The 20,553-nt window shown below is 45.5% G+C and overlaps 1 protein-coding gene across 2 annotated transcripts in view; it reads right to left on the bottom strand.

The window, feature by feature from the left end:
- Positions 1-8,198: 8,198 nt before the first annotated feature.
- The window catches only part of Mab21l3 (mab-21 like 3), a 30,021-nt gene continuing 17,666 nt past the window's right edge, over positions 8,199-20,553 (bottom strand). For both annotated transcript variants that reach the window (XM_029475440.2, XM_021159189.3), the window contains exons 5-7: positions 14,086-14,264; positions 13,340-13,534; positions 8,199-9,894 (exon numbers count right to left, since the gene is read on the bottom strand). In XM_029475440.2, the coding sequence (XP_029331300.1) occupies positions 9,661-9,894; positions 13,340-13,534; positions 14,086-14,264 (608 nt within the window). In that variant the 3' untranslated portion in view covers positions 8,199-9,660. The remainder of the gene's footprint in view (positions 9,895-13,339; positions 13,535-14,085; positions 14,265-20,553) is intronic.

Here is a 20,553-nt window from a genome sequence, read left to right as displayed (position 1 = left end):
AGAGAGTATTAAAAACAGAAAGAAAAGAAAGATACCTCGTAGACAAATGGTCAACTGGATGACTTAATAATGGAAACCAGAAGATAGCAAAAGACATATTTTTAATGTGCTAAGAATAAGTGTGTAACTAAGAGTAGAAAATTTCTTTGAAGAATGAAAATGCTCATTCTAGCCTGCTGTTCCTGCTGCGTGAGGACTCGCAACACAGAAAATGCTAGCAGGCATATTAGGGACTGAAATTCCAGAGAGTAAAGATAGTGTTAAATGTGTGGCCCAAATAAAATTGAACTTTATGAAGTAATTGGATAAGAAAAAAAATCTCCATGTTTGTTTATGTACTTGTGTGTATGGAGTGTCAAATGGGCTAAAACCAACATCCGACTGACAGAAGCAGACAGGGAAGGAGTGATGGGAACCCCAGTCTGCTAAGATCCTCGTCATCATCAGATTAGAGTGGAGATGTTGGCCAACTCTGGATTCCAGTTCATAGTCCAGGTAACTGTTAAGAGAACCTAGACAAAGCAAGAAAGTCCCAGGAAGTGATGCAAGAAAAGGAGAGGAGAGGGGAGGGGAGGGGAGGGGAGGGGAGGGAAGGGGAGGGGAGGGGATGACAAAGACAATGATCTTAATTTTAACAGGGGCAATAAAGTGGGTCAAGAGGCATAGAGAGGGTCAGCTGGAATCCAAGAGACAAGAAGAAAGCAAGCTACATGTGTGTTTAGTCATGAAACGTAAACACACAGGCCCCCAAAACACAGTGTGATGAACTCAGCTTCCACCATTAAAGTAGGAGATTCAAAAGCAAAAGAAGTCACCAGAAGGTAAGAGGTGCTAACGAAAATAAGATGGAGCCTCTCCGACAAAATACAAGCAAAGTGTATACATAGTTAGAAAAGGCCTCTGAAAGCTGGGCAGATAGTAACACTACTGAACCTACATGTCCCTAACAACATAGTCTCAACATTAAACAAAAGTTCTATGAAAACCATAAGAAACCGAAAACTTGTAATATCATGGGAGATTTAAAAACACTTTGTTCAGTAAATGTTGGAACACTTCAGGGAACTCAGAAATACAGAAGTGTTAAGCTGCATGTGACCAGGTGGCCTGACATTTATTGAACTTCAAATTTATATTTACATATCTTCTTGGCATGTACATCGAACAATGAGGAAATGCTGACTTAAAAGTTGGCCGCATAGAGCGTGGAGGGATTGGGGTTTCTCAGATCTTCTCTGTGGTTAAGAATGGGAACCTAACCAAGCAACTTTCCTTGGCTACTTTTCAATGGCTGTGACAAAGGACCATGACCAAAAGCAACTTATAAAAGAAAATGTTTACTTTGGGGCTCATGACTAGAGCCCAGGACCTGCTATCATGGTGGTGAGCATGGCAGCAGACAGGCAGGCATGGCGCTGGAGCAGTAGCTGAGAGCTCACATCCTTAACTGCAATGAGGAGGCAGAGAAAGAGCTAACTGGGAATGGGTGGGCTTCTGGAACCTCAAAGCTCTCCCCAGGGACAGACACCCTTCCTCCAGCTAAGCCACATCTCTTAATCCTTCCCAAACATGATACCCAGCTAGGGATCAAGTATTCCAACATATAAGCCCAAGGTGGGCATATGTATTTAAACCACCGCACAACTCACTGTGTTTCTCAGGAATAGCATTTTTTAAACTTCAAAACCCATGGGGTCTACTATCCACCATAGGTCTGTTGTTTCTGACTAACACCATTTTCTTTTTTTTTTTTTTGATTTTTAATATTTTTATTACATATTTTCCTCAATTACATTTCCAATGCTATCCCAAAAGTCCCCCATAGCGCCCCCCACTTCCCTACCCACCCATTCCCATTCTTTTGGCCCTGGCATTCCCCTATATTGGGGCATATAAAGTTTGCAAGTCCAATGGGCCTCTCTTTCCATTGATGGCCGACTAGGCCATCTTTCGATACATATGCAGCTAGAGACAAGAGCTCCGGGGTTCTGGTTAGTACATCATGTTGTTCCAACAATAGGGTTGCAGATCCCTTTAGCTCCTTGGGTACTTTCTCTAGCTTCTCCATTGGGAGCCCTGTGATACATCCAATAGCTGACTGTGAACATCCACTCCTGTGTTTGCTAGACCCCGGCATCCTCTCACAAGAGACAGCTATATTTGGGTCCTTTCAGCAAAATCTTGCTAGTGTATGCAATGGTGTCAGCGTTTAGAAGCTGATTATGGGATGGATCCCTGGATACGGCAGTCTCTAAATGGTCCATCCTTTCATCACAGCTACGAACTTTGTCTCTGTAACTCCTTCCCTGGGTGTTTTGTTCCCAATTCTAAGAAGGGGCACAGTGTCCACACTTTGGTCTTCATTCTTCTTGAGTTTCATGCGTTTAGCAAATTGTATCTTATATCTTGGGTATCCTAAGTTTTGGGCTAATATCCACTTATCAGTGAATACATATTGTGTGAGTTCTTTTGTGATTGTGTTACTTCACTCAAGATGATGCCCTCCAGGTCCATCCATTTGGCTAGGAATTTCATAAATTCATTCTTTTTAATAGCTAAGTAGTACTCCATTGTGTAAATGTACCATAATTTCTGTATCCATTCCTCTGTTGAGGGACATCTGGGTTCTTTCCAGCTTCTGGCTATTATAAATAGGGCTGCTATGAACATAGTGGAGCATGTGTCCTTTTTACCGGTTGGGACATCTTCTAGATATATGCCCAGGAGAGGTATTGCTGGATCCTCCGGTAGTACTATGTCCAATTTTCTGAGGAACCGCCAGACTGATTTCCAGAGTGGTTGTACAAGCTTGCAATCCCACCAACAATGGAGGAGTGTTCCTCTTTCTCCACATCCTCGCCAGCATCTGCTGTCACCTGAATTTTTGATCTTAGCCATTCTGACTGGTGTGAGGTGGAATCTCAGGGTTGTTTTGATTTGCATTTCCCTGATGATTAAGGATGTTGAACATTTTTTCAGGTGTTTCTCTGCCATTCGGTATTCTTCAGGTGAGAATTCTTTGTTCAGTTCTGAGCCCCATTTTTAATGGGGTTATTTGACTTTCTGGAGTCCACCTTCTTGAGTTCTTTATATATCTATTGGATATTAGTCCCTTATCTGATTTAGGATAGGTGAAGATCCTTTCCCAATCTGTTGGTGGTTTTTTTGTCTTATTGATGGTGTCTTTAGCCTTGCAGAAGCTTTGTAGTTTCATGAGGTCCCACTTGTCAATTCTCGATCTTACAGCACAAGCCATTACTGTTCTATTCAGGAATTTTTCCCCTGTGCCCATATCTTCAAGGCTTTTCCCCACTTTCTCCTCTATAAGTTTCAGTGTCTCTGGTTTTATGTGAAGTTCCTTGATCCACTTAGACTTGACCTTAGTACAAGGAGATAGGAATGGATCGATTCGCATTCTTCTACATGTTAACAATCAGTTGTGCTAGCACCATTTGTTGAAAATGCTGTCTTTCTTCCACTGGATGTTTTTAGCTCCCTTGTCGAAGATCAAGTGACCGTAGGTGTGTGGGTTCATTTCTGGGTCTTCAATTCTATTCCATTGGTCTATTTGTCTGTCACTATACCAGTACCATGCAGTTTTTATCACAATTGCTCTGTAGTAGAGCTTTAGGTCCGGCATGGTGATTCCACCAGAGGTACTTTTATCCTTGAGAAGAGTTTTTGCTATCCTAGGTTTTTTGTTATTCCAGATGAATTTGCAGATTGCACTTTCTAATTCGTTGAAGAATTGATTTGGAATTTTGATGGGGATTGCATTGAATCTGTAGATTGCTTTTGGCAAGATAGCCATTTTTACAATGTTGATCCTGCCAATCCATGAGCATGGGAGATCTTTCCATCTTCTGAGATCTTCTATAATTTCTTTCTTCAGAGACTTGAAGTTTTTATTATACAGATCTTTCACTTCCTTAGTTAGAGTCACGCCTAGATATTTTATATTATTTGTGACTATTGAGAAGGGTGTTGTTTCCCTAATTTCTTTCTCAGCCTGTTTATTCTTTGTGTAGAGAAAGGCCATTGATTTGTTTGAGTTAATTTTATATCCAGCTACTTCACCGAAGCTCTTTATCAGGCTTAGGAGTTCTCTGGTGGAATTTTTAGGGTCACTTATATATACTATCATATCATCTGCAAAAAGTGATATTTTGACTTCATCTTTTCCAATTTGTATCCCTTTGATCTCCTTTTGTTGTCCAATTGCTCTGGCTAGGACTTCAAGTACAATGTTGAATAGGTATGGAGAAAGTGGACAGCCTTGTCTAGTCCCTGATTTTAGAGGGATTGCTTCAAGCTTCTCACCATTTACTTTGATGTTGGCTACTGGTTTGCTGTAGATTGCTTTTATCATGTTTAGGTATGGGCCTTGAATTCCTGATCTTTCCAAGACTTTTATCATGAATGGGTGTTGGATCTTGTCAAATGCTTTTTCCGCATCTAACGAGATGACCATGTGGTTTTTGTCTTTGAGTTTGTTTATATACTGGATTACGTTGATGGATTTCCTTATATTGAACCATCCCTGCATTCCTGGGATGAAACCTACTTGGTCAGGATGGATGATTGTTTTGATGTGTTCTTGGATTCGGTTAGCAAGAACTTTATTGAGGATTTTTGCATCAATATTCATAAGGGATATTGGTCTGAAGTTTTCTATCTTTGTTGGGTCTTTTTGTGGTTTAGGTATCAGAGTAATTGTGGCTTCATAGAATGAGTTGGGTAGAGTACCTTCTGTTTCTATTTTGTGGAATAGTTTGTGAAGAACTGGGATTAGATCTTCTTTGAAGGTCTGATAGAACTCTGCACTAAACCCATCTGGTCCTGGGCTTTTTTTAGTTGGGAGACTATTAATGACTGCTTCTATTTCTTTGGGGGATATAGGGCTGTTTAGATCATTAACCTGATCTTGATTCAACTTTGGTACCTGGTATCTGTCTAGGAACTTCTCCATTTCATCCAGGTTCTCCAGTTTTGTTGAGTATAGCCTTTGGTAGAAGGATCTGATGGTGTTTTGGATGTCTTCAGGATCTGTTGTTATGTCTCCTTTTCATTTCTGATTTTGTTAATTAGGATGCTTTCCCTGTGCCCTCTAGTGAGTCTGGCTAAGGGTTTATCTATCTTGTTGATTTTCTCAAAGAACCAGCTCCTTGATTGGTTGATTCTTTGAATAGTTTTTCTTGTTTCCACTTGGTTGATTTCACCCCTGAGTTTGATTATTTCCTGCCGTCTACTCCTCTTGGGTGAATTTGCTTCCTTTTGTTCTAGTGCTTTTAGGTGTGTTGTCAAGCTGCTAATGTGTGCTCTCTCTAGTTTCCTTTTGGAGGCACTCAGAGCTATGAGTTTTCCTCTTAGAAATGCTTTCATTGCGTCCCATAAGTTTGGGTATGTTGTGGCTTCATTTTCATTGAACTCTAAAAAGTCCTTAATTTCTTTCTTTATTCCTTCCTTGACCAAGGTATCATTGAGAAGAGTGTTGTTCAGTTTCCACGTGAAGGTTGGCTTTCTATTATTTATTTTGTTATTGAAGATCAGCTTTAGTCCATGGTGATCTGATAGGATGCATGGGACAATTTCAATATTTTTGTATCTGTTGAGGCCTGTTTTGTGACCAATTATGTGGTCAATTTTGGAGAAGGTGCCATGAGGTGCTGAGAAGAAGGTATATCCTTTTGTTTTAGGATAGAATGTTCTGTAGATATCTGCCAGATCCATTTGATTCATAATTTCTCTTAGTTTCTCTGTGTCCCTGTTTAGTTTCTGTTTCCATGATCTGTCCATTGGTGAAAGTGGTGTAACACCATTTTCTTAAGTCCTGTTAATTGCCCATTCTGGTGGAAACCACAGGGGTCCCGCAGCAAACACCTTTTTTATAGTGACAGTTTAGATCACTTATACTTTTTTCTCTTATAGACCCTACCTATATTCTTTTTTTTTTTAAATCAAACACTCCAGAATTTAATATGAAAAATAAGTTAAAACTTCAAAGCAGCTTACATGTGCTCTATCCCTGAGCTACATCGTTCGCCATCCATGGCTATTTTTTTTTTTTAATCGTTATGAAGAGTGTGTTTGGGATAGTGTGGCTATGAGGCGTGGCAGACCATGAGGGAGGAGAAGACACTGATATGACAAATATTTCTACAGAAATCACCCTGTACCAAGGACTAGGTTTCCATATCTATTTGTCCCCTTTATTGATTTCAATGTGCTAGGGAGAATTTTTTTTTTTAAGACATTTATTTTCTCGAGGGTCTGGAAGTCACAAGTTCAAGGTCAACGTATGGGCAGGGCTAAATTCGGTGGTCTCTGTAACGACTCCTTGCTGTCCTCTGGCATCCAGTGGCTCGTCTCTCCTGTTGGCTCATCTCGAGTGTCCCTTCTGTGAACCCTAGTCCCTTTTTGAGGACACCATCCAGACTGGATTAAGGCAACAGCACTTTAACTTACTCCTCTCTTTAACAGCTGCTTTGTGGGATATGGGGGGGATTAGGGTTTCAGGCAGTGAACTGGGGAGGATATGACTTATGCTCCAGCAGCTGTTTGGGGAGACGGGGAAGTTGGAGACCCAGAGAAGCCAATCAACTGAAGAAGGCCATGAGCTCACCCAGCATTGCAGGTGAGAGGCGCACAGTCAGGCTCATCTGAAGGCCTACCATTCCTTGAGCAAGCATAGCCCCATTACTGGACGTGAGCAGGAGATGGAAAAGGTCCTTTGGAGACCTTTTAGAAAGGAAGGAAGGGAGGGAAGGAGGGAGGGAAGGAAGAAGGAAGGGAAGGAGGGAGGAAGGAAGGAAGGAAGGAAGGAAGGAAGGAAGGAAGGAAAGAAAGAAAACACAAAGAGATGGGCCAGCATCCGAGAGCCCTTGCTGCTCTGACAGGGAACCCAATTTCAGTTCCCAGCGCCCACGTGGAGTAGTGTGTAACTGCCTGTGGCTCCAGTGCTGGGAATCCAATGCCCTCTTTCTGGAATCCTCAGGCACCTGCACACACGTGACATGTACACACAGAAACACACAAACAGGTCTTTATTATTGTAAAAATGACGACAGAAACTGACCAAAGCTAAGGAGCGCTGTGATCAGACATTGTTGCGCTGCACTGTGCAATCCAGCCTCAAAAACACTGGCGCTGAAGCTGACCATCTGCGGTGTCCAGACGGGGCTGTTCGGCAGGCTCTCCTTTCACAGCTCAGCTTTGAGCAAAGATTGGAGCTTTAGCTGAGGCACTAGAAAAGGTCAGCAATTTAGCATCAGGGTAAACCCACCAGTTAGTTTACAGGAAGCTGGGTTTGCCTTTTAGACTAACAGTCCTGAAAATGAAGGCCCCATAGGGCCTGGCTCTTTCTATTTGTGAGTGCCTGCTGGCCTCTGCTGGCCAGATATAGGAACAGCCAGGAATCCACAGAACATGCTACAACTTCCACAGTGCACAGCTCTAGTGGAAAACACTTGGTCTCACAGGCCTGTGGGTCTACCTCTCTAAACCTCACACAGTTTTTAAGTAACAGCACGTCCAGCCTCCCTTTTGCATATTGTAATCTTTCAGCGCCATGACTGGAAGGAAGTCTTGGTGCTTTAACATCGCATTTGCTTTCTTCATGCTTCCAAGGGGGAAAAAGTCATCCGGTTACATAAGACACATTTTCAGCCTTTTAAAACTATGATTCACTGACTGATACTCTGGGGTTCCTACTATTTTGTTGCAGCACTTTTGAATAAAAATAATATTGATTTTCACCAAATCGGAATCAGAAGTGGTGGTACAGGACTACCATTCCAGCGACTTGGGAAGCTGAGGCAGGAGGATTGCAAGTTAATTCAAAGCTTGCCTGAGTTACAGAGTGAGTTCAAAGCCATCTTAGGCTATTGGCTTGGGAAATGTCATGGAATGGGGGGAAGAATGGCTGATGGATAGGGTGAAGGTTGTGGACTGCGGTCTCCAGCTATAACGTAGTGATGACACCATTGAACGCTCAGAGGCCGTGCTCACTCATACACACGTGGACTGTCACCATTCTGTCACAGGCAGGGAATGCTAACAAGGCCCCATCTCTCCCTGATGCTTTATAAGCCGTTAATGGCACTTTCTTCAGTGGTGTAGCCACTAGATGGTGCCCATTCTCTGTAAGTAGTCCCTTATCCACGTTCCTGGATGAAACCCTTATACAAGTCATTGGTTCACACACATGCGCACACACTCATACACAAAATTTTACACATGCATGAAAATATCACATGAAACCAATTATTATGTATAATTAATATATTCTAATAAAAAACTAATAAAAAAAAATAGAGCCATCCTGGGCAACTTAGTGAGATCCAGCCTCTAAATAAAAGGTCAATGCAGCTCATTGGCAGGGCGCATGCTCAGAACGTCAGAGGCCTCGGGATCAATGCAGCTCATTAGCAGGGCGCATGCTCAGAACATCAGGGGGTCTCGGGCTCGTTCCTCTGTACGTGGGGTTTCTTCAGAGCCTCCAAAGCAGTGTTTGTGCTTTTAAGGATATTACTTTGTTAAGCAAATTTGGGAAGAATGTTCAAAATTCATAAAGGATTCCCTGGAGTTGAGAAGCACTAAAAACATGCCAAAGGAAGCCATTCGCTCTTAGAGCACAATCCCCAGACTGTGCAGATGTGCGATGCTGTGGGGCTCGGTAGTCTCTGCATGGTGAAGAGCAGGGACCTCAGAGTCCCTCCTAACGCGGCCACCAGAGCCATCATCTGAAATGTGCTTCAGACCACAATGTCTTTCTTCTTGTTGGAGGTAAATGTTGTACCTTTGATCCCAGGACACAATAGTACCGACTCCACCCCAGCTTCTCACAGCCAGGGATGCCCACCCATCCCTCCCAGCCTGCCTGAGGTGACCATTCTGGTCTCTCTTAGCTGTCCACACGTTCCCTCAGGATCTTCCTTCTGTGTGTGGTGACAGAATTTACCGATTTACTGTGTGCTTTCTGTCTTCTCCAGTGAGTCTGTCTTGTGCGTCCCTGTATTCTCAGTGCCTAGTGAGTATTTATGTGTCAGTGAGGGAGTGAACTGATGGAGCTCACATCCAGATGTGAAGGACATGCCAGGCCACAGCACAGAGCTCGCTCCTGAAATGGAAGCAAGTTCTAGGCTTGACCGTGGCAGAGGGGGTTGTGACGAGTCAGGCGACAGGTAGAGTTCCAGCTGCATCCTTCTCTGGAACTTTCCCTGAGACTTACAATGACTCCCCACACTTGAGAGAGGAACGGGACCCACTGGCCTCTGCTTGGAGCTGGAGTGCAGAGAGTTAAAAAGGACACCAGCCACTGGTAGGCTGTCTGTCATGGTATGGTTTCTGGTCTAGCCAGCTGGAGAATTCACCAGCTGCAGACTAATGCCTGGCCTGCCCTGAGCCCATCTCCTGAGCATGGAGAATCAGTCACTGGGGAAGCTGGAGGAGAGCCGTCCCCAGGAGAGGTAGGGAAGATGAAATGCTTGTATGACCTGGGGCAGGAGCAGTTTTGTCTCTGGTGAGCTAGCTGATGGCCTGGTTCATTCTCTCTGTCAGTGGTAGGCTGTCTCTAGCACAGGATCCTGGCAGCTGACAGAGGAACCATCCCGAGAACAAAGTCAAGCAGGAAGGAATGAAACAAGGGCTCCTTGGGCCAGCTCAGGGCAGCTCGACCTGCGGGTTCTTTAGGAAAAAGGCCACTTTCTGGGCCACCGCATCCAGCTCGCTTGGGTTAGCTGACTGAAGGAGGTTGCTCTTTGGAACAAAATAGTGCTTCAGGAAGTGCTGGCTCACACACCTGTGCAGCTTCCGGGCGAGGCGCAGGAGGGCTTGATGGAAGACCTGCCAATCCTTCAGGTGGGGGTATTTCTCACAAGTCCAGAAGAGCACGGTCTGGGGGAAGAGAGATGTTGGGACAAGTTGAGTTTACATGGGAGGAGGAACAAGGCATCTTGGGAAAACTGGATTCACCAGGAACAACTGGTCCATTGCTTCACCTGGGCCTGGGGCTTCCCTAGCTGGCTCACACCTCCAAGTTATTCTCTCTTCCTTTCCTCTGACACTCCAACCAGCAACACTCTCCTGGCGAGTCATAGGGCCATCCAAGCAGAGGCTTTCTGCCTCCTAGCATACAGGGGTACATGGAAGCCCTCATCTCTCTGACCAGAGAGTTCTGCCAACATGGTAGTCTCTACCTTCTGTATCTATCACTTGCTCACAGGCCTCTGCCTCTCAGGAACCCTATAGGAGCGACTCCCCTCTTAGAAGATGGCCTCTTGGCCTGGTCAGAGCCTCCTGCTCTCCCCTGCAGGTCCAGGCACTCTCCTTAATTTCTCTCCTCCCACTCACTCCATCCCTTCATCTACTCCAGTGGGGAGCCTCCTGCCATTAATCCTGAATGAGCTCTCTTAGCCCAAGATCTCCAGCATCAAACTGCAGGCCCTTTTCAGCCTCACCCCTGCTTGCCTGTCAGTGGATCGGATAGTTGGCCCACACCCTCCCTCTCTAACCAACTCTTCCTTTGGCCTCCAAGACAATGGTCTTCCAGGCTTCTCCTCTCATCCCAGCTACTCCTCTGCACTGCCTCTGCACCCCAGCCGTCTGTGCCTGCTCTGCTTTGGGCATCCCTAAGGGTCCCTCCCTGGCCCCTTCATCTCTTGTCCCTCCCCTGCCTAGCTGAGTGCAGAGCCGCCTTCTCAGTAAGATGGAGGACTCACATGGCAGCTTCTCTAGCCCAGACGTTGCCTCTGACCTGCTTAGTCTTGAGTATTGGCAAGTTATCTCAGTTTCAACATGCCCAGACTGAACTCATGGCCTTCGCCACAAACCTGCCTTTAGACCTGCTTATCCAGCTAGCTGTGCCAGACACAACCTGGGGCAGCATACTCCCTGTCACTCACAGCCCAACCTGCCCATCTTCCTCCTTGTTGGTCTCTCAGACCTGCCACTCAGCCTCACTTCCCTCCCACTGCCCTCCCCACCACACTTTGGTAGCATCTAACCTGTCTGTGCCTATTCTAATTACCAGCTGATCTGAAGTCCTTCGTAAAGTACAAATCTTCATCATTTATTATTAAAATAACTTATCATTTATTATTAAAAATCTTATCATTTATTATTAAAATAACAGTTCCTCTCACTGTTGTCTAACTAAGAATACAAGACAGGGTCTCAATGTGTACCCCTGGCTGGCCTGGAGCTGTGTAGACCAGGCTGGCCCATTCCTATTCACAGACATCCTCCTGCTCTTGCCTCCTGATCGCTGGTCACGTGGGCATCTGGCTAAGGATGCACTCCTTAGTGTGCTCTGTGAGGTTTGGTCCCTGCCTTGCTTGCCAGCCTTCCCACCAACACTGGTGTCTGTACAACCAGGCCAAGTGCCACCAACAGCAACAGACAGGGAAAACAGGGCACTAAGACACAATGGAGGACTGCTCATCCAGAAAGAAATGAAGCCCTGTCCTCTATAGGAATACAGAAGAACATGTGTTAAGTAGAATGAGCCAGACTCAGAAAGATGGGCACCGTGCATTCCTTCCCACACGTGGAAACTAAAAGATAAAGTCTATTTGAATGTGGTGGGATGAGGGCTGGGAATTCGAGAGGGTCAGGGTGAAAGGGGTGAAGGGGGTGAAGAAGGATGGGATGAAAGGGGTGGAGAGGGGTGGGGTGAAGGGGGTGGGATGAAGGGAACAGTGCAAAGGGAGGTCAAATCAAAGTGGTATATGTTGTCCACATATGCAAAGATGTCACACCAAACCCAGTTAGATATTCAATTAGACATGGCAACCAAAAATAATCAATTTCAAAAGAGTGTATATTTGAAGTCCTGGGTGGATGAGAAACACTGCCTGCTCATCCAGAGGACCTCAGCACTCAGGTGATTTCCTGTAAACCTGCTTCCTACCTTAATTTATAAATAAAGGCTAGAGCCAGTGGAGAAAGAGGGGAAGGTGGAGCTGAAGGTTTTGGGAGAGAGAGGATGATGGAGGAGGAGGAAGAAGGAAAGTGGAGCAGAAGCACCTGGCCTGGAGAAACCATGAGCTGTAAGGGGTCTCATAGATGGGGAAGATGATAGTGTAGTGGTAGACCTGCCCAGTCTAGGTGCACAGCATGTATTCATATTAATTGTGTTGTGTTTCCTTTGCCGGGGCTTATTTGGGTTGGAGATTTACTGCAATAGCCCAACAGTACTGTCAACAAGAGAGAAAGCAGATGAGCATGGACACTCCGAACTCAGATTCGGACACATGGAACTCAGATGCGTTAAAGACAAAAGATGAAGTAAGATGAGGAGGTAGTATGGACAGGGGCAACTCCTGCAGTGCTGGTGAGAATATAAATCAGTGTAGCTTTTGTGGAAAACAGATAGGAGGTTCCTACAAAATATAAAATTTGGTTATGCATACCAAGGAGATGAAATTAGAATACACTCTATGGTTACTGTGGCATTATTCACAATAGCCAAGAAAAAAAAAATGACCAGTCTAGGTGTCCATCAACAAAAGAATAAAGAAAATGTGGTATATCTACACGGTGGAACACTGCTCATCCATGAACGCGCATGGAATCCTGCCATGGCGAAGTATGGAGGAAGTGGGGGAGCCCATGAGATAAGAAAGCAACTGGCAGGAGAACACTGCACACTCTCGGTCATGTGAGCACCGACACTGCAGGCTCCACAGAAGAAAACAGCGATTATGAGAACTTAGGAAGGGAGGGGAGAAGGGACAAAGGAAGGTTGGGTGTCACTACCAAAACACCCAACGATGACACGCTCACCAGCACAGCAGTGTACAGAGGGAGGAATACACTTGTGTGCTCACCAGCATGGCAGCACACCTGCAGCTTACAGAAATTTGTTTTTTTGGGGTTTTTTTGTTTGTTTGTTTTGTTTTTTGTTTTTTGTTTTTTGTTTTTTGTTTTTTGTTTTTTGTTTTTTTGCAATAACCAGGGGAGTTGGAAGGCCCCTGACACAAGCAGGATAAACACTCAAGAAGGGAGTGCTCATCACCTGGCTTTACATGGTGGATGTTCTGTGGGTCTCAACTCTGTCTCTGCACCCACAACGTGTTCATTTGTACAATAAATCATTCCTAGTGTCACATCACAAGAAGGGAGGAGAGAGAGGGGCTGAGAAGAGAGGTCAGGAAGGTGAGAAAGAAAACCCAGCTGCTATGATGCACAGCTGGGGTTTATGTCTCCACGAGCTGAGCTGCACGCAGTGTGGAAATCCTGGGATTGAAAACCATTCCCATGACCCCATCCTGATCCCATCACACAGTGGGACCCACCTAGAGACAGTTGCCCCGTCTACCCCCGCCACACCCGTGCTCACCTGCAGGTGGTGGGTGGTGATGACTGGCCTCCTCCCTGGACACCACACATCCTCCTTCAGCTGCCTCAGGACCTGAAAGCATTGCCGGCGGCAGCCTCCATCCTCGTCCAGCTGCTCGAACAGCACCTGCTCTGCCTGGGAGAAACTCAGCTGCCAGTGATAGGCGGACTGGGCCACCAAGTTAAACCCAAAGGACTGAAAATGAAACAGGATTGGAAAGATGAGAAGCACGAAGCTGGATACTGTGGAGAGCAGCTCAGACAGCCGGAGGGACCCGCAGCCCACAGCCTGTGGTATGCCTACGCAATGGAATATTATTCAGCCAATAAAAAGGAATTGAATCCAATCATTCACAGGGATATGGATGGGATTGGAGTATAATATGCAAAGTGCAATAAGCTAGAAAAAGACAAACTCATATGACTATTCTCACTCACATGGGCATGTCAAAACATGGAGGCCTAAAGGGATCATGGGAGAACAGGAAGCATCTTGGTATACTCAGGGAGCAGGGATGGCTCAGACCCCTTTATGGCAGTTGTTTCTACCCATATCAGAGTCCTTGAGGACGTACCAGCCTTTGCCTAAGGGTTTCGGATAAGAAACCTGCATTTCTGATGGCAGTGATGCTGTGGTGGTGGGAGGGGGCGCGTGCATCAGAACAGCAGAGCCCCAAGCAAGCTCCTAATGTGATCAGCAAAGCTGACCGCCCTATACTGAATGAACCCCCACCTGGTCATCCATACCTTGATGCACTCCACTCTCTCTGGGGAAGGCCATCGCTTCAGACACCGAGGCCACTGGGCTTTCTCAGGCCAGGTGGTGGGGATCTCCACGGTGGGGGCCAGCTCCAGCTCCACCTGGCCTGTGGACGTTTCCACGGCAACCCAAACCGTAGTGCGTTTTTCTAGCACAGTGACTTTGCCTGATGGGAAGGAACAGGAGGGACCCTTGAGAAGAAAGCCTTGCTCTACACAAGCAACAATGAGCAAACACTCTGGGAGCTGTCCGTGCGACTGTCACAGAGTCAGTTCTGTAGACACCAGACAGTCAGCCATGGTCACAGGGTCACAAGGAAGGCTCATGGCTGGTGGGTCTTTGCTTTTACTCCCCACTCCTCCAAAGCTTTGAAGCATATGTTATTTTAGGGTGCATGTGTACATGTGTACATGTACGTGTGTGTGTGTTTTGCTAGAGATCATGCATGCGTGCATATATGAGTACTGCGGGAGACTGAACCCAGGGCCTCACACATGCTGATCACAATAACTCTGAGTTATAATCCAGCGGGTTTCCATTCAAATTGATGGGTTCTCTTCCAAAAGTTCAATGAAGGAAGGTCATAGAATAAGATGGGGGAGGGGCATATTGGTGATTGTGCAATGGAATCTAGCATTTCTATGTCTCACTGCTAGTTTGGCAGGGAAGGCTGGTGAGGATGAGGATGGAGCTCTCACTCTCCTGGCAGGATCTTGTTGAAGTGTGGCGCTGACCCCACCCTCACGCAGGTGCCTTCCAGGGGAGTCCTACTAACCTGCTCTTCGTTTGACCCAATCTCAAGGACGGTGCTTGCTTCTACTGTCCATCTTGGGAGCCAGCTTGGCCCAGATGTACTTATTGACCTAAGTCCATCTGATCACAAAAGCCCTCAGAGCATGTTGGAAGGGGTCAGGTGTGTGGGAGGGGTCACAGCTGGAAGGGGTGGGGTCAGGTGTGGGGGAGGGTCTTCTTATTTCATTTTCCAAGCAGGCAGTGAGGAAGAAATCTGTGTGGTGAGTTTTCTAGCTCATGCGCCAGCCTGCCCTCATGGCCAGGGAGAATCTCTATTAATCTATGTATACTTGGGTGCCTGTATGAGTTTATGTGCACCACATACATAGAGCAGCCTGCAGAGGCCTGAAGAAAGTATCCGATCCCCTGGAACTAGAGTTACAGACTGGATCCTGGAAATGGAACCCAGGTCCTCTGCAAGAGCAGCCAGCGCTCCTAACCACTGAGCATCTCTCCAGCCCTGACACATGGATGGGGTTTTGGTTTCGTTGTTTGTTTGGTTGTTGTTGTTGGATTTGTTACAGATAAGAATGGGTGTCTGAGCTGGGCATGGTGGCACACACCTTTAATCCCAGCACTTGGGAGGCAGAGACAGGCAAATTTCTGAGTTCGAGGCCAGCCTGGTCTACAGAGTGAGTTCCAGGACAGCCAGGGCTACACAGAGAAACCTTGTCTCGAAAAACCAACCAACCAACCAAACAAACAAACAAACAAACAAAAAACCCAAGAATGGGTGTCTGGAACAAGGTCTGTCATTTCAGTCTTTCCTTCTGAGAGGACAGGAAGCTGTTAACTGTGTTTGGCTGCTCAGAGGAAAGCAAGCTGTCCTGAGCTAGATATGGTGCATGGCCCAGGGTCTCCATCTCACCAGAGAGGCCTGAACAAGGCGAGGACGAGGAGCTTTTCTTGCTGGAAGCTCGTCACTGGTCTGGCCCAGCTTGCCTCTCCCATCGTCCCTTTCACTAATAGACCATCTCCAAGTGCTAGGAGTGAACTTGGAGCTAGACTGCCAGGACCACTTCCTGCTTTCCTCCCTTTCTCCCGCTTTCTTTCTTTCTTTCTTTCTTTCTTTCTTTCTTTCTTTCTTTCTTTCTTTCTTTCTTCTTTCTTTCTTTCTTTCTTTCTTTCTTTCTTTCTTTCTTTCTTTCTTTCTTCCCTCCCTTCCTTCCTACCTTCCTTCCTTCCTTCCTTCCTTCCTTCCTTCCTTCCTTCCTTCCTTCCTAATAAAGTCTCCAGTATCCCAGCCTGGCCTTGAACTTTCTATGCAGTGAAAGAGTAGCCTTGATCCTCCCTCTCCAGAGCAGAGGTCACCAACACGCCAGATGTATGCAGAGCTGGGGATCAAATCCGGAGTGTTGTCCATGCCAGGCAAATATTCTACCAGCTAAACTGCGCGTTACCCCAGTCTCAGACTGCCACAAGACTTAAGTAATCCACACAAGTACCTTCCATAACAACCATGAGATGACCAGGATGGAGACTTTCAGAGCTGTTCTGTTCAGACAAGCAAGCATCTGGCACTGAGTTCTGTAGCCTGTGTAATTTTTCATCGGATGTGTGTGCCTGCGTGTCTCGCTTGGCAGAGGCTGCGGTCTGCTAGACAAAGGTGCTATCATTTACTGGACCAATTTTCTTGGATAGCCAATTAGGTTTCCTTTTTTTCCTACTTGGTTACTATTTTCAAACCTAGAGTAGAGGATACTCTTGGCCATATTTCTTTGTGTGTTTGCAAAAGCTTATTTGCTGAATAGCCAAGTAAGCACTTCATAAAAATAAATAATGGATAAATTGCCCTTTAAGAATGAAATGCTCTGGGCTGGTGAGATGGTGGGTAAGAGCACCCGACTGCTCTTCTGAAGGTCCAGAGTTCAAATCCCAGCAACCACATGGTGGCTCAAAAACCATCCGTAATGAAATCTGACTCCCTCTTCTGGTGTGTCTGAAGACAGCTACAGTGTACTTACATATAATAAATAAATAAATAAATAACAAAAAAAACAAAAAACAAAAAGAATGAAATGCTCGGAGACTGCTTTGGTTGGGGAGGGAGAAATCCGGCCTACATAGGGCCACAAGCCTCTTCCGGTCAGAAAAGCACCGGGGTAGCTAGGGCGCAGGGTCGGCTGACACTCACCAGCTACCCACAAAACCCGCCACAGGATCTTAAGACTTCTGGTGAGTGGAACACAGCTTCTGCTCCAATCCAATTGCGCGCGGACCTGAGACTGCATTAGTTAGGGAAGCAGAAACCGGCCTGAGTAGGGCCACAGGCCTCATCTGGCCGGATCAGCACAGGGGTAGCTAGAGCGCAGGGTCGCCTGACACCCGCCAGCTACCCACGACCCCTGCCACAGGATTTTGAGACTGCTGGTGAGTGGAACACAGCTTCTGTTCCAGTCCAATCACGCGGGAACTGAGACTGCTTTGGTTGGGGAGAGAGAAATCCGGCCTACATAGGGCCACAAGCCTCTTCCGGTCAGAAAAGCACCGGGGTAGCTAGGGCACAGGGTCGGCTGACACTCGCCAGCTACCCACAACACCCGCCACAGGATCTTAAGACTTCTGGAGAGTGGAACACAGCTTCAGCTCCAATCCAATTGCGCGCGGGACCTGAGACTGCATTAGTTAGGGAAGCAGAAACTGGCCTGAGTAGGGCCACAGGCCTCATCCGGCCGGATCAGCACCAGAGTAGCTAGAGCGCAGGGTCGCCTGACACCCGCCAGCTACCCACGACCCCTGCCACAGGATTTTGAGACTGCTGGTGAGTGGAACACAGCTTCTGCTCCAGTCCAATCACGCGGGAACTGAGACTGCTTTGGTTGGGGAGAGAGAAATCCGGCCTACATAGGGCCACAAGCCTCTTCCGGTCAGAAAAGCACCAGGGTAGCTAGGGCGCAGGGTCGGCTGACACTCGCCAGCTACCCACAACTCCCGCCACAGGATCTTAAGACTTCTGGAGAGTGGAACACAGCTTCTGCTCCAATCCAATTGCGCGCGGGACCTGAGATTGCATTAGTTAGGGAAGCAGAAAACCGGCCTGAGTAGGACCACAGGCCTCTTCTGACTGGACCAGCACTGGGGTACCGCCAGCTACCCACGACCCCCGCCACAGGATTTTGAGACTGCAGGTGAGTGGAACACAGCCTCTGCTCCAATCTTTAAACAGTGACAACGACAACAACTAACCCCAAAGATTACCAGATGGCGAAAGGTAAACGTAATAATCTTACTAACAGAAACCAAGACCACTCACCATCATCAGAACCCAGCACTCCCACTTCGCCCAGTCCAGGGCACCCCAACACACCGGAAAAGCTAGACACGGATCTAAAAGCATATCTCCTGATGATGGTAGAGGACTTCAAGAAGGACTTTAATAACACACTTAAAGAAATACAAAGGAACACTGGTAAACAGGTAGAAGACATTAAAGAGGAAGCACAAAAATCCCTTAAAGAATTGCAGGAGAACACTGCTAAAGAGTTACAAATCCTTAAAGAAAAACAGGATAACATAATCAAACAGGTAGAAGTCCTTAATGAAAAACAGGAAAACACATCCAAACAGATGATGGAAATGAACAAAACCATACTAGACCTAAAAAGGGAAGTAGACACAATAAAGAAAACCCAAAATGAGGCAACACTGGAGATAGAAACCCTAGGAAAGAAATCTGGAACCATAGATACCAGCATCAGCAACAGAATACAAGAGATGGAAGAGAGAATCTCAGGTGCAGAAGATTCCATAGAGAACATCGGCACAACAATCAAGGAAAATGTAAAATGCAAAAAGATCCTAATTCAAAACATCCAAGAAATACAGGACAGAATGAGAAGACCAAACCTACGGATAATAGGAGTGGATGAGAATGAAGATTTTCAACTCAAAGGACCAGCAAACATCTTCAACAAAATTATAGAAGAAAACTTCCCAAATCTAAAGAAAGAGATGCCCATGAACATACAAGAAGCCTACAGAACTCCAAATAGACTGGACCAGAAAAGAAATACCTCCCGACACATAATAATCAGAACAACAAATGCTCTAAATAAAGACAGAATACTAAAAGCAGTAAGAGAAAAAGGCCAAGTAACATATAAAGGCAAGCCTATCAGAATTACACCAGATTTTTCACCAGAGACTATGAAAGCCAGAAGATCCTGGACGGATGTTATACAGACACTAAAAGAACACAAATTCCAGCCCAGGCTACTATACCCAGCCAAACTCTCAATTATCATAGATGGAGAAACCAAAGTATTCCAACAAAACCAAATTCACACATTATCTCTCCACGAATCCAGCCCTTCAAAGGATAATAACAGAAAAAAACCAATACAAGGACAGGAACCATGCCCTAGAAACAACAAGAAGGTAATCCCTCAACAAACCTAAAAGAAGACAGCCACAAGAACAGAATGCCAACTTTAACAACAAAAATAACAGGAAACAACAATTACTTTTCCTTAATATCTCTTAATATCAATGGACTCAACTCCCCGATAAAAAGACATAGACTAACAAACTGGCTACACAAACAAGACCCAACATTTTGCTGCTTACAGGAAACTCATCTCAGAGAAAAAGATAGACACTACCTCAGAATGAAAGGCTGGAAAACAAATTTCCAAGCAAATGGTATGAAGAAACAAGCAGGAGTAGCCATTCTAATATCTGAGAAGATTGACTTCCAACCCAAAGTCATTAAAAAAGACAGGGAGGGACACTTCATACTCATCAAAGGTAAAATTCTCCAAGAGGAACTATCAATCCTGAATATCTATGCTCCAAATACAAAGGCAGCCACATTCATTAAAGAAACTTTAGTAAATCTCAAAGCACACATTGCACCTCATACAATAATAGTGGGAGACTTCAACACACCACTTTCACCAATGGACAGATCATGGAAACAGAAACTAAACAGGGACACAGAGAAACTAAGAGAAATTATGAATCAAATGGATCTGGCAGATATCTACAGAACATTCTATCCTAAAACAAAAGGATATACCTTCTTCTCAGCACCTCATGGTACCTTCTCCAAAATTGACCACATAATTGGTCACAAAACAGGCCTCAACAGATACAAAAATATTGAAATTGTCCCATGCATCCTATCAGATCACCATGGACTAAAGCTGATCTTCAATAACAAAATAAATAATAGAAAGCCAACCTTCACGTGGAAACTGAACAACACTCTTCTCAATGATACCTTGGTCAAGGAAGGAATAAAGAAAGAAATTAAGGACTTTTTAGAGTTCAATGAAAATGAAGCCACAACATACCCAAACTTATGGGACGCAATGAAAGCATTTCTAAGAGGAAAACTCATAGCTCTGAGTGCCTCCAAAAGGAAACTAGAGAGAGCACACATTAGCAGCTTGACAACACACCTAAAAGCACTAGAACAAAAGGAAGCAAATTCACCCAAGAGGAGTAGACGGCAGGAAATAATCAAACTCAGGGGTGAAATCAACCAAGTGGAAACAAGAAAAACTATTCAAAGAATCAACCAATCAAGGAGCTGGTTCTTTGAGAAAATCAACAAGATAGATAAACCCTTAGCCAGACTCACTAGAGGGCACAGGGAAAGCATCCTAATTAACAAAATCAGAAATGAAAAGGAGACATAACAACAGATCCTGAAGACATCC

The sequence above is a fragment of the Mus caroli genome, unplaced genomic scaffold (assembly GCF_978045245.1).
Source record: "Mus caroli unplaced genomic scaffold, Mus_caroli_1 scaffold_3, whole genome shotgun sequence".
Lineage (NCBI taxonomy): Eukaryota > Metazoa > Chordata > Mammalia > Rodentia > Muridae > Mus > Mus caroli.
This window is presented reverse-complemented; position numbering and strand designations above follow the sequence as displayed.